This window comes from Mobula birostris, chromosome 2 (genome assembly GCF_030028105.1).
Source record: "Mobula birostris isolate sMobBir1 chromosome 2, sMobBir1.hap1, whole genome shotgun sequence".
Classification (NCBI taxonomy): Eukaryota; Metazoa; Chordata; class Chondrichthyes; order Myliobatiformes; family Myliobatidae; genus Mobula; species Mobula birostris.
This window is the reverse complement of record NC_092371.1, coordinates 208,423,759-208,436,237: the sequence shown is the minus strand read 5'-3', so window position 1 is coordinate 208,436,237 and position 12,479 is coordinate 208,423,759. Positions and strand designations below refer to the sequence as shown.

The 12,479-nt window shown below is 38.0% G+C and overlaps 1 protein-coding gene across 4 annotated transcripts in view; it reads left to right on the top strand.

Moving 5' to 3' along the window:
• Positions 1 to 12,479, top strand: part of mapre3b (microtubule-associated protein, RP/EB family, member 3b) — a 76,497-nt gene that overhangs the window by 26,310 nt on the left and 37,708 nt on the right. For all 4 annotated transcript variants that reach the window (XM_072251360.1, XM_072251359.1, XM_072251358.1 and 1 more), the window contains exons 2-3: positions 4,352 to 4,479; positions 11,051 to 11,196. In XM_072251360.1, the coding sequence (XP_072107461.1) occupies positions 4,359 to 4,479; positions 11,051 to 11,196 (267 nt within the window). In that variant the 5' untranslated portion in view covers positions 4,352 to 4,358. The remainder of the gene's footprint in view (positions 1 to 4,351; positions 4,480 to 11,050; positions 11,197 to 12,479) is intronic.

Sequence of the window (12,479 nt, the reverse complement as noted above, 5' to 3'; positions counted from 1 at the left end):
AGGTGCAGAATATCAAGGGTATGATTTTACACTGCGTGTTGTGTGAAATACCTTTATTTGGGCAGTGTTCCAGAATAAGACTAATTACTTTTAAGGGGAATAAAGGCATAGTTGTTTTAAGCATAGAGAGCAGAACTGCTTTGGTATAGGTTGAAAGTCTGAATATCTTCATCCATTGCTATAAGTTTCTGAAGTTTTTACAGTATTGTTTCTGCTGCCCCTTGAGATCTTCATTTCCTCTGTACTCTGTGTTGCTTAGCTGGTGTGCTTCCAAATGATTTGAAGCTCATTCAACTCAGCAAATGCATTTCTATTTTGTCAGCAGCTTCTGCTTTCTGATGGCAGCTGTTACAGAGATTGTTTTCTTTGAAACAAAGTCTGAAAAGGGATTTAATTGATTTGTCCATTCTTTAAGTGGAATCCTTGTCACTTTTCACAAATAGCGTCTTGTACAAAACAAAGCTACATGAATTCTGTCTGCACTGTGCTGCTCCTCATTACATTTATGCTCATTAATCTTCATCCTCATCAACCTTCATTAGCCCCTTTCTGTTCAAAGCATGCCTTTTTCTTTTTTACAAATTCCCACTTGACTCTCCATTCTTTCTCTTACATTCATGTGTTCTAATATGCAGGCTTCAATTTCAGCAACTTTCAATTTTCAATGCAAGCTGTTGACAAAGTTTTTTTAAAAAACTGGTTTAGCATTCTCCCCCTTTTTTATAATTGCATAATGTCTTACTGACCTTCATAAAATGCAGTGACCAAACTACCATCAATGAAACTGCCAATTTTAGAAAAAGTTTCCACTGTACACCCCATCTGGCTGATACACGCTGCTCCGCAGAGAATCCTGTAAACACCAGAAAGGGCATATGGTGGAACCCTGCATCAATGAGAACAACAGGTGTATCAATTTAGGTTACCTGGAGTCATCGGCAATAGCAGAACATTGCATTCGCAAAGGTCATAGAATTGACTTTCACGGTACAAATCTACTGTGCCGCTCCAGTGGCTTTTGGGACTGCCTGGTGAAGGAAGCCATTAAAATAAAACTAGAGGAAAAGAATTTTAACTAAGACGAAGATCCTTCTCTAAGTTAGAACTTGAATTCGATTGTAAAGGTGAGACAGTAGAAATCTGATTGGATGAGGACTGACCAATCAGGAGAGACAGATGTCAGTTAAAGTCAATACCTGTACCCAGTTGGAAGCCCAAGAAGACATTATTTGCCAATTTTAAAATTTGTTTATGTAATAAATGCTAAAACTATAGTTTATTCTTGCTTGTTGTACTTACAAAACAAGTTTTTCAGCATAGCATTTTCAATATCATTTAATCCTTTAGCTATTCAGAAAGACTAATTTACAATAGAAGATTTGTTTGTGTCGATATGAGAGTTGGACCTGTAAAAGGTTGGCTGATTTTTAAATATATATTTGCAAATAAAGTTCTGTGGGTTTTTTTTACAAAAAATTAAATACGTTGTTGGATTGTTCTGTTTTTTTGAAATACAATTTTGTATCAAACATAGCCATATAGATGGAATATGTTCATGTGGAAGTTTGCAGTTCTTTTCCTTTGGCACCAAAAGAGAAATGTAAATGTTCCAGAAGAATTGGATAGGGTTGAAATGGGAAGAATTGCAAAGTTTCATAGGAATATACCATTGAAGCTGCAGAATTTCTTAATATTTATCAGATTGGTTATGTTTGACAGTAGTTACAAATTTTATCAGGAGCTCTTCCTGTTACTGTCATCTCCCAAACTGGCATGGAGAAGTAACAGACCTTAACAGGTAAGGACATTAAAAAGAAGTAGGAATAAGTCAGGCAGCTTTTTTTTTATCTTGCTCCACCATTGTTTAGGATAATGTCTGATCTAATCTTGGCTGGAACACTACCACCATTGACAACCCATTTCATGTCATGTTTGATAACAAAGGGTTATCTTTAAAGTGATGATAACCCTCATTCTGTTTCTGAAGCTCACGTCACAGTGCAATGGGTTTTTGCTCAGCCTGCTTGAACTTTTCTTCAAATGTCATCCCCATCTCCTTTGTGAACCTCCTTATGGGGACCTTCACTGTATCAAGTTCTTAAAGAGCCAGTCTTATATCTGACATTAAAATAGAATTCAAGGTATTTTCAGTTTAATTGAAAAGAAAACCTGATCTTCAGTCCACTCCTATAGAAAATTAACGAGAGAGCACGATAAACTATTCATACTTCATATGAATTTCCTTCATTCAACACGTTTCACATTTTCACTTCGATGATGGTGCATATCATGTATGCAGCCTTTATGTAAACTTTTAAGCAGGACCTTGAGGTTACTGGCACAAAGCCTTCAAAAGGAATGTGCATGTTAATTCAGAGCATGCTTTATCAGAATCTTTTTGTGATTGCTGGAATCAAAATCAAGAAGGACAACTTACAATGCTTAATGCAAAACTATGTGCAGTGAGAAAAATGAGTAAGTGAAAAGATTTTGAGACTGTTGAAAGTTTCATTATTTCATTTTCTTAAGTTCTCAAATAATAACTGAAGGAAATAGTTTTATGTGGATTTTTTTTAGTATTAGAGACTTTTTTTTTGCTAATTTCATTATAGAATTGAATATTTACTCACATCACAATATGCAGTTGTTCAAATCTGTGTGGTTAGTGGTATCTTTTTGGACAGTACACTAAAATCTCACCTGAGATGTACATAACTGACATTTAGAAGGTGCCAGTAGAGTGAAACTTGAAGTTGAGTACATAACTGTAACTTCATAATTTACTTAATGTGCATGATCAGACACAGTATATTGCTGATCAATGTATCCCATAATGATGAGCATTATTTTTATTACAAAGTGTGGAACAAAAATTAAAAGGAAAACCTATTGCTACCTATACTTAGTCGGTGAGATCAATTGCTGTTCTTTTTGGAGATCATGTTTGACTTGGGAATCATTCATGCGTAGATTCTTTAATACAGTAGAATTTTGGACAAATCTGATAGATTTTAGAATTGCTATGAATCTGCATAATTCTACTGCCATAATTGTGCTTCACAAATTAGTAATGGTTTTTCCAAAGTTAGACCTAATGCACTCTAGAACTTTCAATTTGTTTGTTTATGTTTCTTTACTTTTGTGACTTTTCATTAATTTTGGGAAGATGTATTCTAAAGTCATTATATTTAAGAATGTAGAGTGTCTCTTTTGAGTCCTGAGAAATTTCTGGGTTTGGGAAAAGAATTCTCTGGATTATGTAGCTTTTATAGGACTTAGAATGCTTTGTTGAATGATACAAGGACTTCTGTGACTTGATATTACTGAACTGGAACTGCAGCTGGATGTTCTTTGGCTCATACGGGAGAATGAAAAGTTGATAAATAGGAGATACAGGGAAGTAATCAATCCCACGTTGCAGGAGGCAGTTAGCTGGGTAACAATCAGGAAAGGGAAAGGGAATAGGCCAACAGTGCAAAGTACCCCTGTGAAGAGGGAGGAACCAGAGTAATGGGACAGTAGGTATAAAATCATAAGAACATAAGACATAGAAACAGAGTTAACCATTCAGCCCATCAAATCTTCTCTGCCATTCTGTCATGGCTGTTCCTTGGTTACAATCAGGACTCATTTGAATTAGTAGTGGGGAGGAGGTCACTAAACAAGCTGTTGTCCATTAATGGACTATTGGGCACATCCTCTCCATGACTTACTGAATAAGCAGCAGAGCACCTTTTCGAACAAACTCATTCAGCTCCGCAGTCACAAGGATCGTTACAGAAAACCTTTCCTACCTATTGCAATAGGTATATACAATAACTCATCTCAGTGCGGCAGGAGAACACACATCATGGTACAATAGTCTGCTTTATTATTGTGTATATTATTATTCTGTACGTAAGTAATAGTTAAGAAAATCTGTAGATGCTGGAAATCCAAAGCAACACACACAAAATGCTCGAGGAACTCAGAAGGCCAGGCAGCATCTAAGGAAAAGAGTAAACAGTTGACATTTTGGGTGGAGACCTTTCATCAGGACAGTGGCTATAGATAGTGTTTATGAATAGTAGGGTATAGCTAGTGGGATAGAATGAATTTGGTTTTGCAAACTCTATTTAAGAAAAGGGAAATGTGGAGTTCTAAAATGACTGAATTATTTTCATCCTCACTCGGCTCCTCCCCTGCAATGCTTCACTCATAATTAATTTCCCTTTGTTCAAATAAATTTAGGTAATCTACTATCGTTTTGTGCCTGAAGTACAAAGAAGAGAAATATACCTTTATTAGGATGTCTGTACCTTTCATTTGTTCTGTGTCTCTCTCAACTAATTTATTGTATTTTTTTCTGTAGCTGGGGGATGGCAGTAAATGTTTATTCCACCTCTGTGACAAGTGAAAATCTGAGCCGACATGATATGTTGGCATGGGTCAATGACTCCCTCCAGCTCGGTTACACCAAAATAGAACAGCTATGTTCTGGTAAGATGATTATTATTGATTCTTTTGTGTAAGTAGTGAGCCTTGTTTGCAATGTGCTATATTTCTTTAGCATCTGAAAGCTGTACAACAGATAAAATGCACAAAATTAGTTTGTCCAGGTTACTGTCTTATCAATAGTACCAATAAGAACAAAAAGAAACACGTTTTATATGAATGTGTTGAAGTATCAGTGTTTTCTTCTATTGAAAACAATTTTGTCATGTATTGATATCTCCATCCATTAATAAAAAGAAGCTCATTTTGGTGATTCCTTGGCCATTCACTGGGAAGTACAAGTAATAATGACAAATATGTTATAATTTAATAAAATGACACATTGATAGGCAATATACAAGTTATCATTCAAGGCATAGAATATAAGAACAGAGAATTACGTTTGAACTCTTTCAGATATCTGTTAGGCTCTAGCTTGTATTTGATACAGTTTTGTCATCACACTGCAAGAAAGATGTGAAAGGAGACAGATTTATAATGATAAACATGAGAATTTCTGCAAATGCTGGAAATTCAAAGCAATACACACACAAAATGCTGGAGGAAATCAGCAGGTTAGGCAGCATCTATGGAACTGAATAAATGGATGATATTTCTGGCTGAGACTCTTTTTCTGTTTGGGTTTGGATGTTTGATCCTCCGCAATATTCCGCATGGGAATTTGAACTGGACGTGGCAGTGTTCTTTACGTGGTTGAGGTTGCGAGCTTGACATCAACCTGGCACGGATGGAGAGCGCGCTCGGGTGCGGTCTGTCACTGGATCGAACTGAGAAATCTCCGTTCTCGAGCCCGGCACTGATCTCACTGCGCCACCAGACTTCCTGTTCTGGAAAGGAAGGGGGAAGATGCCAGAATAAAAAGGTAGTGGGGAGGGAAAGAAGGCTAGCTAGAAGATGATAGGTAAAGCCAAGTGGGTAAAAAGGTGTAAAGGGCTGGAGAAGAAGGGATCCTATTAATGGGGGGGGGGGGGAAGAGAGGATAAATAATAATGTTACCAAGCTGAGGAATTGTAGTTTAATGGGAAGACTGACTCGGTTGATACGGTTTTCTTTGGAACAAGATTGAGAAGAAATTTAATTTTATTATATTAGGTGTGTAGTATAGTTAAATAGATGAGCTATTTCCTTTGCAAGAAAATTGATACCAGCAGGGTCAATTTTAAGTTGATAGGAGAATAAGAGGAAAGTTGAGAAAATTCTTTTCACAAACGTCGTCTGAAATTCAGTATCTTGAAGGATAGTGAAGACAGATCCCATTTAAGGAGTATGTGACTGAGAACTTGAAAGGGTATAATCTATAAGCCTTATGGTCTAAGAGCTGAGAAATGGAAGTGACCTAAGTAACTCCAGCTCTGATCAATCTGGACATGATGGGCTGATTGGCCTCCCGCTGTAACTTTCTATAATTCTGGAGGTAACTTCCAGAGTTTGAAGCATGTTTTAAGAAACTAAAGAATCTTTTCCTGTGCCTATCTTGCACCACTACATTAGGGGCCAGAACTAGGCACAGAATTCTAGATTGGGCATAACCAATATCTTATGCAAGAATATTAAGTTGTGCTGAGTTTCATACTGAATGTTCATTGCAGTGCCGATCAGTGACGCTGTCCTGCTTCTCACTGCAGTTACAGAACACAGTATCAGAGGGCAAGAAAATAGAGGCCTCAATTCCTACTTTATACCCCCATAGCCTTCAATTCCACATTCATTCACCTCCACTGATAAATAACCCTACTGAGTCACCACAGTACTAAGGTGTAGAATGAGACTGTATTTGTTTTTACCTCTTCTTAGAGCTTGAGAATAACATCTTTGTTTTATACCACCAATATAACCACAAGAAAACTGAGTGGCATGCAACAAACTATCTGTCACTTAGAATTATTCCTGAGCAAGCATTACACTTTGGATGAAGTGGCCTCAGACTAGATTCAATTAATTTTTTGTTTTATTTACTTGGACTGACATATGCAATAGCTGGTGAAACTGCACAGGAAACAGAATAGACCTCAAATGTTGGAATCTGGAGCAACAAACAACATACTGGAGGAACATGGTTGGTCATGAAGCATCTGTTGGAGGAAAAGAATTGTTGACATTTTGGGGCAAAGCTCTGCACCAGGATTGAGAATGGAGCTTTTTAGCATGAAGGGAAGGGGAGGGAAATGAGTCAGAGATCATTGGTGGACTGAGGAGGATTGCAAGATGACAGGCAGGTTGTACTAATTCAGCAAGGGGAGCTGGGGGGGGGGGGGGGGGAAGTTCCGAGACAGTAGCAAGTGAATGGTAGCTGGAGGCAAGCAAAGGGAGAAGGGAGATAAATAGATGGAGTAAGGTGGTGCTGGCAAAGTATGGAAATTGGAGACAGCTGCAAGAAGGAGATGATCAGGAACACAAAGCACTATCAGTGTTGGATTCTAGTAAATACAGGAGGGGAGAATGAAAATCATTAGGGAAGCAATTGGAACCAGAACCAAGCAAAGGACAAGGGGTAGAAGACGTGTGTGTGTGTGTTGGATAGATGGAATAAAGGAAGAAAATGGGGGGAAAGGGGGGCAAAATAAGAGGACTACAGGAGAATGGAGGTGGGGAAGGGTAGCAGTGATTGGAAAGGGCTATAAAATCAACCCAGTGGAGGGGAGAGTTGGGCTTTACAACCTGTTCTTTCTCTACCATTTTATTTAAAATGCTGAAGGAAATGGACTTTAAAAGAGGCAGGGCTGTTTCTACAAAAAACATCTTTGGTTGCTGGCTGCAGGGATTTTACATAATATGAATCTAGTTATCAGAATATATGATACAATCTACATGTGAACTAATCTTTCCTGAAAAATACTGTGGAGAATTTTGGTATTATTCCAATTATTCCATTACCTCTCATTATGAGGTAAGCATACTTCCATTGGAAATAACCTTCAACTAGATCTCATTTTAGACTCACAAAAATGTCTTGACATTTATCTCCCACAAAGCACATCAGCTACTCATCAGAACTCAAAGAACAGAGTATGCTAGAGTTTGTCCTAGCATGGAAGTTCTTGATGTTCTTGGCAGGTAACTTGAAATGGAAAACATTCCAACCTACAACACGATCATAAAAAAAGAACTTTAAAAGTAAACCATGATTTCTGAATTCATTTCATGATTCCAAGTGTCACGTACGCCGTGACGGAGATAAAGAAACCAGCAGAAATAGAGTCTCGTATTGCTATAAACTACTAATATTTATTAGTAACTAAGCAATACAGTAATATCAAAGTAAATAAATCACACAGGTTAGCAATGAATATATATATATGTGTGTGTGTGTATGCAAATCAGTAAGTGTGGAAATATATGTATGAAAACCAAGCTTCTTTAAGTCTAGGGGTAAAAAGATACAGTCTTATGATGTTGAGTAAAGTTCAGTTCAATTCGTGTTATGTAGTTGAATAGCGATGGGGAGAGAGAGAGAGTTGAGTCTTCAGGTGAGCTGTTGCCGTCGATCTTCTCGTCGTCCTCCGAAATCCTTCACAAGTCACCGACTGTGACTTTAACCAAGGGGACCGGTTTTCCTGTGGTGGAGCTATCACCCCGGCAAGGGTGGACACATAGACAACTCCCCACCAGTCAACCCCTTCTTCACCGCTGGAATAGCAATTTGGATCGATCCGCCTGATCGGTCCTCCAAAACCCACTTTCTCTGCGGGCACAACAATGCTCATTCAGTGTCCAGATCATGTGTCTGAGGTCTGTACCATCTGTCCTCCTATTTAACTCACCAGGCTAAGCATCACCTGTCATTCTAAGAGTCCCTCCTTCCTTTGTCTGTAAAGGAATGCGAGCAAACAACAAGTCCTTGGAAGTAACATCAATAATGTCCTGTTGGTCACCATAGCAACCTTCGAGCTGCTCAGTTTTTATCTCCAAAGTAAAACTCCAAAGTTAACGCCCGTGTCAGTCCAACCGTCAATCTTGGTCTCTCTCTCCTTTCCAAACAAACCATCAATGATAAATGTCTCTCTCTGTCTCTCTTCAAACAGTTAATAGGGGCACTCCTGGATCCTCTCACGCAAGCAATCCCTCAAGACTGGAGATAATTTACTTCCACACCAGGTAGTGGAGTAACTAATTTTGGAATTGTTAATACTTCCACATGTGGGGCAAGGGCATCAGTCATTTGTGAAGTGCTTTGCTCTGTCTGCCACATAGACAGGATCTATATATACACGCGTGTTTTGCTTCAAGGTTCTCAACATCAGCCCAAATGCTCCTTCTCCACTTTGTGTGGTCATTTGCGTAGTTTCACGAAAAGAGAGGATGTTGCATTTCTTCAAAAAAACTCTGAGCATATAGACTCATAGAAAAGTGCAGCACAGAAACAGGCTTCAGCCCATCTAGTCCATGCCGAACCATTTAAACTGCCTACGCCCGTCTCAACATATTAATCCACATATTAATCTCTTCCTATGATCTAGAATGGATTAGAATACAGTGGCATGCAAAAGTTTGGGCACCCCTGGTCAAAATTTCTGTTACTGCGAGTCGCTAAGCGAGTAAAAAAAATGACTGATTTCCAAAAGGCATAAAGTTAGAGATGACACATTTCTTTAATATTTTAAGCAAGATTACTTTTTTATTTCCATCTTTTACAGTTTCAAAATAACAAAAAAGGAAAAGGGCCCGAAGCAAAAGTTTGGGCACCCTGCATGGTCAGTACGTAGTCACCACCTTTGGCAAGTATAACAACTTGTTAACACTTTCTGTAGCCAGCAAAGAATCTTTTAATTCCCGTTTGGGGGATTTTCTCCCATTCTTCCTTGCAAAGGGCTTCTAGTTCTGTGAGATTCTTGAGCCGTCTTGCATGCACTGCTCTTTTGAGGTCTATCCACAGATTTTTGATGATGTTTAGGTCGGGGGACTGGGAGGGCCATGGGAAAACTTGAGGTAGTCCATTGTGGATTTTGAGGTGTGTTTAGGATCATTATCCTGTTGTAGAAGCCATCCGCTTTTCATCTTCAGCTTTTTTTTTTATAGACTGTGTGATGTTTGCTTCCAGAATTTGCTGGTATTTAATTTAATTCATTCTTCCCTCTACCAGTGAAATGTTCCCCGTGTCACTGGTTGCAACACAAGCCCAAAGCATGATTAACAGTTGGAGAGGTGTTCTTTTCATGAAATTCTGCACCCTTTTTTCTCCAAATATACCTTTGCTCATTGCAGCCAAAAGGTTCTATTTTAACTTATCAGTCCACGGGACTTGTTTCCAAAATGCATCAGGCTTGTTTAGATGTTCCTTTGCAAACTCCTGACGCTGAATTTTGTGGTGAGGACACAGGAAAGGTTTTCTTCTGATGACTGTACCATGAAGGTCATATTTGTGCAGGTGTCACTGCACAGTAGAACAGTGCACTACCACTCCAGAGTCTGCTAAATCTTCCTTGAAGGTCTTTTGCAGTCAAATGGGGTTTTGATTTGCCTTTCTAGCAATCCTACGAGCAGTTCTCTCAGAAAGTTTCCTTGGTCTTCCAGACCTCAACTTGACCTCCACCGTTTCTGTTAACTGCCATTTCTTAATTACATTATGAACTGAGGAAATAGCTACCTGAAAACGCTTTGCTATCATTTATTTTAATTTTCAGAGTGCTAGGCAGCTGCTTAGAGGAGCCCATGGCTGCTGATTGTTGGGACAAAGTTTGAGCAATCAGAGTATTTATAAAGCTTTGAAATTTGTATCACCTGGCCTTTCTTAATGATTATTGTGAACAAGCCATAGCCCTAACAAGCTAATTACGGTCTGAGACCTTGGTAAAAGTTATCTGAGAGCTCAAATCTCTTGGGGTGCCCAAACTTTTGCATGGTGCTCCTTTCCTTTCTTTCACTCTAAAATTGTACAAAACAAAAAATAATACACTAATCTTGCTTAAAATGTTCAAAAAGAATGTTTCATCTTTAACGTTATGACTTTTGGAGATCAGTTCATCTTCTACTCACTTAACTATTCACAGTAACAGAAATTTTGACCGAGGTGCCCAAAGTTTTGCATGCCACTGTATCTGTTTCAGGAATCTGGTGCCATGCGTGCAAATGTTGTGACCTGTCTACTGTGCCAACTGTGTGCAACTGGGAATGATAAACAGAAAGAACTGCATATAGTAGAAGTATGAAAAAAAAACAGACAATACTGGAAACGCTCAGGCTGGCCAGTATGGAAAGAGATACAATGTTAACTTATCAGGTGCAAGATCCTTCAGGAGAAGAAGAGCGATATTCCACAAGATATATAGCCAATGCTATGGACAATTCCAATACTCTAATTTCACATGAGGCTTGACAGAAATAACTAATTTTGACTTTCACCCTAGGAAGTAGGTAAGAGGTTAAGTATGATGGGCTGGATAGCCATAAATCTGTGTTGGGAACTCGCAATGATTATTGGGTCTTGGGTATTCCAGTGCATCCATCAAATAAATGTAGCTTTCAATATTAATGAAATACCTATCTATATTTTAGAATTCCTGAGTAATTTTTAAGAGTAAGTGTACACTCACTAAAATGTAGATTCTTTTCCCAACAGGAACTGCATATTGTCAGTTTATGGATATGCTATTTCCGGGTTGCATTCATCTAAAGAAAGTCAAATTCCATGCAAAATTGGAGCACGAATATATCCAACATTTTAAAATCTTACAGGCAGCCTTCAAGAAAATGAACGTTGATAAAGTATGTATGTGAATTCTGATGAAAGTTGTATCTTTTTCTTTGTAAAGTAGAATTGTTTAAGTTTTTTTCTTTTTCAGTTGGTTGTTTCTTTTTCTTGGGCTATATCACTTACTGTATTTTAAGTGTTTCTGAGATTGATGGTACAGGGCATTTAAAGGGAACAGTACAAAAAGAAATGTGGGAGTCTGTTTGCAAATACATCCCTAAATAAGATGATAAGTATGAAGAAAAAGAATTCTGTAAGGCATGAGCATGTGAAAATAACTGAAAAGGTGAATCGTAATGCAGATTTACAACATTTTTGGAAGTAGAAAAAATAGTGAAGTAAATCTGAGTTAAGAAAATGTGTGTGGTCCTTCATTGAGACCAGCAGGCAGTTATACCCAAGCTTTTTTTGCCCCTTAAAGCCTTTGCCAGTTTTTTTATACTTTGGTTTCAATTTTCCCCTTCCCTTCAATTATGAGCAGGTTAACTGTTCTCCATAAAAATATCTTAATTTGTTGGTTTCTGATAGTGTCAACTCTGTTATTTCATCATTTTCCACCAATGAATTGTTTTGTATCTTACTGGTAGATGTTTCCCATTTCCTCTTTTTTTTAAGTGCCGTGCATATTCCAATTCTGATGAAAGGCAGGCACATTAAAAGTCTTTCTCTCTATGAATGCTCCTTGACCCATGGAGTGTGGAGAACACTTCCTATTTCTAACAATATAAGCTTATTTAAAATATAAACCATTAAATAAGCAATACCACACAATTGCTATGTAGAATATATCTTTTAATCTTTTAAATTCACCACTGCCACTACCATCAGGGAAGAGGCTACATGGCATCCACACTTGGACCACCATAATCAAGAACAATTACTCTTCCCAAGCAGTAAGGTTGATCAACACCTCCACCCACTACACCATTAAACATAGGAGCACAATTAGGCCATTGAGTCTGCTCTGCTATTCCATCATGGTTGATTTTTATCCCTCTCAACCCCATTCTCCCCATAACCTTTAACACTCGCACCTCCACACCCCTCACCATCACTACTTTATCATTTCCTGTCAGTTACCTTAGCACAGACATTCCTGTGCCTAGTATCACTTTACAGACATAGAATCAATCTATGAATAAATTCTCTTACGTATTTATATTTATTGTGTTTTTTTTATTGTTTTCTTTATTATATTGTGCTTTTTTGTGCTGCATCAGATCTGGAGTAACAATTATTTTGTTTTCCTTTATACTTGTGTACTGGAAATGACATTAAATAATCTTGGAATTTGGAA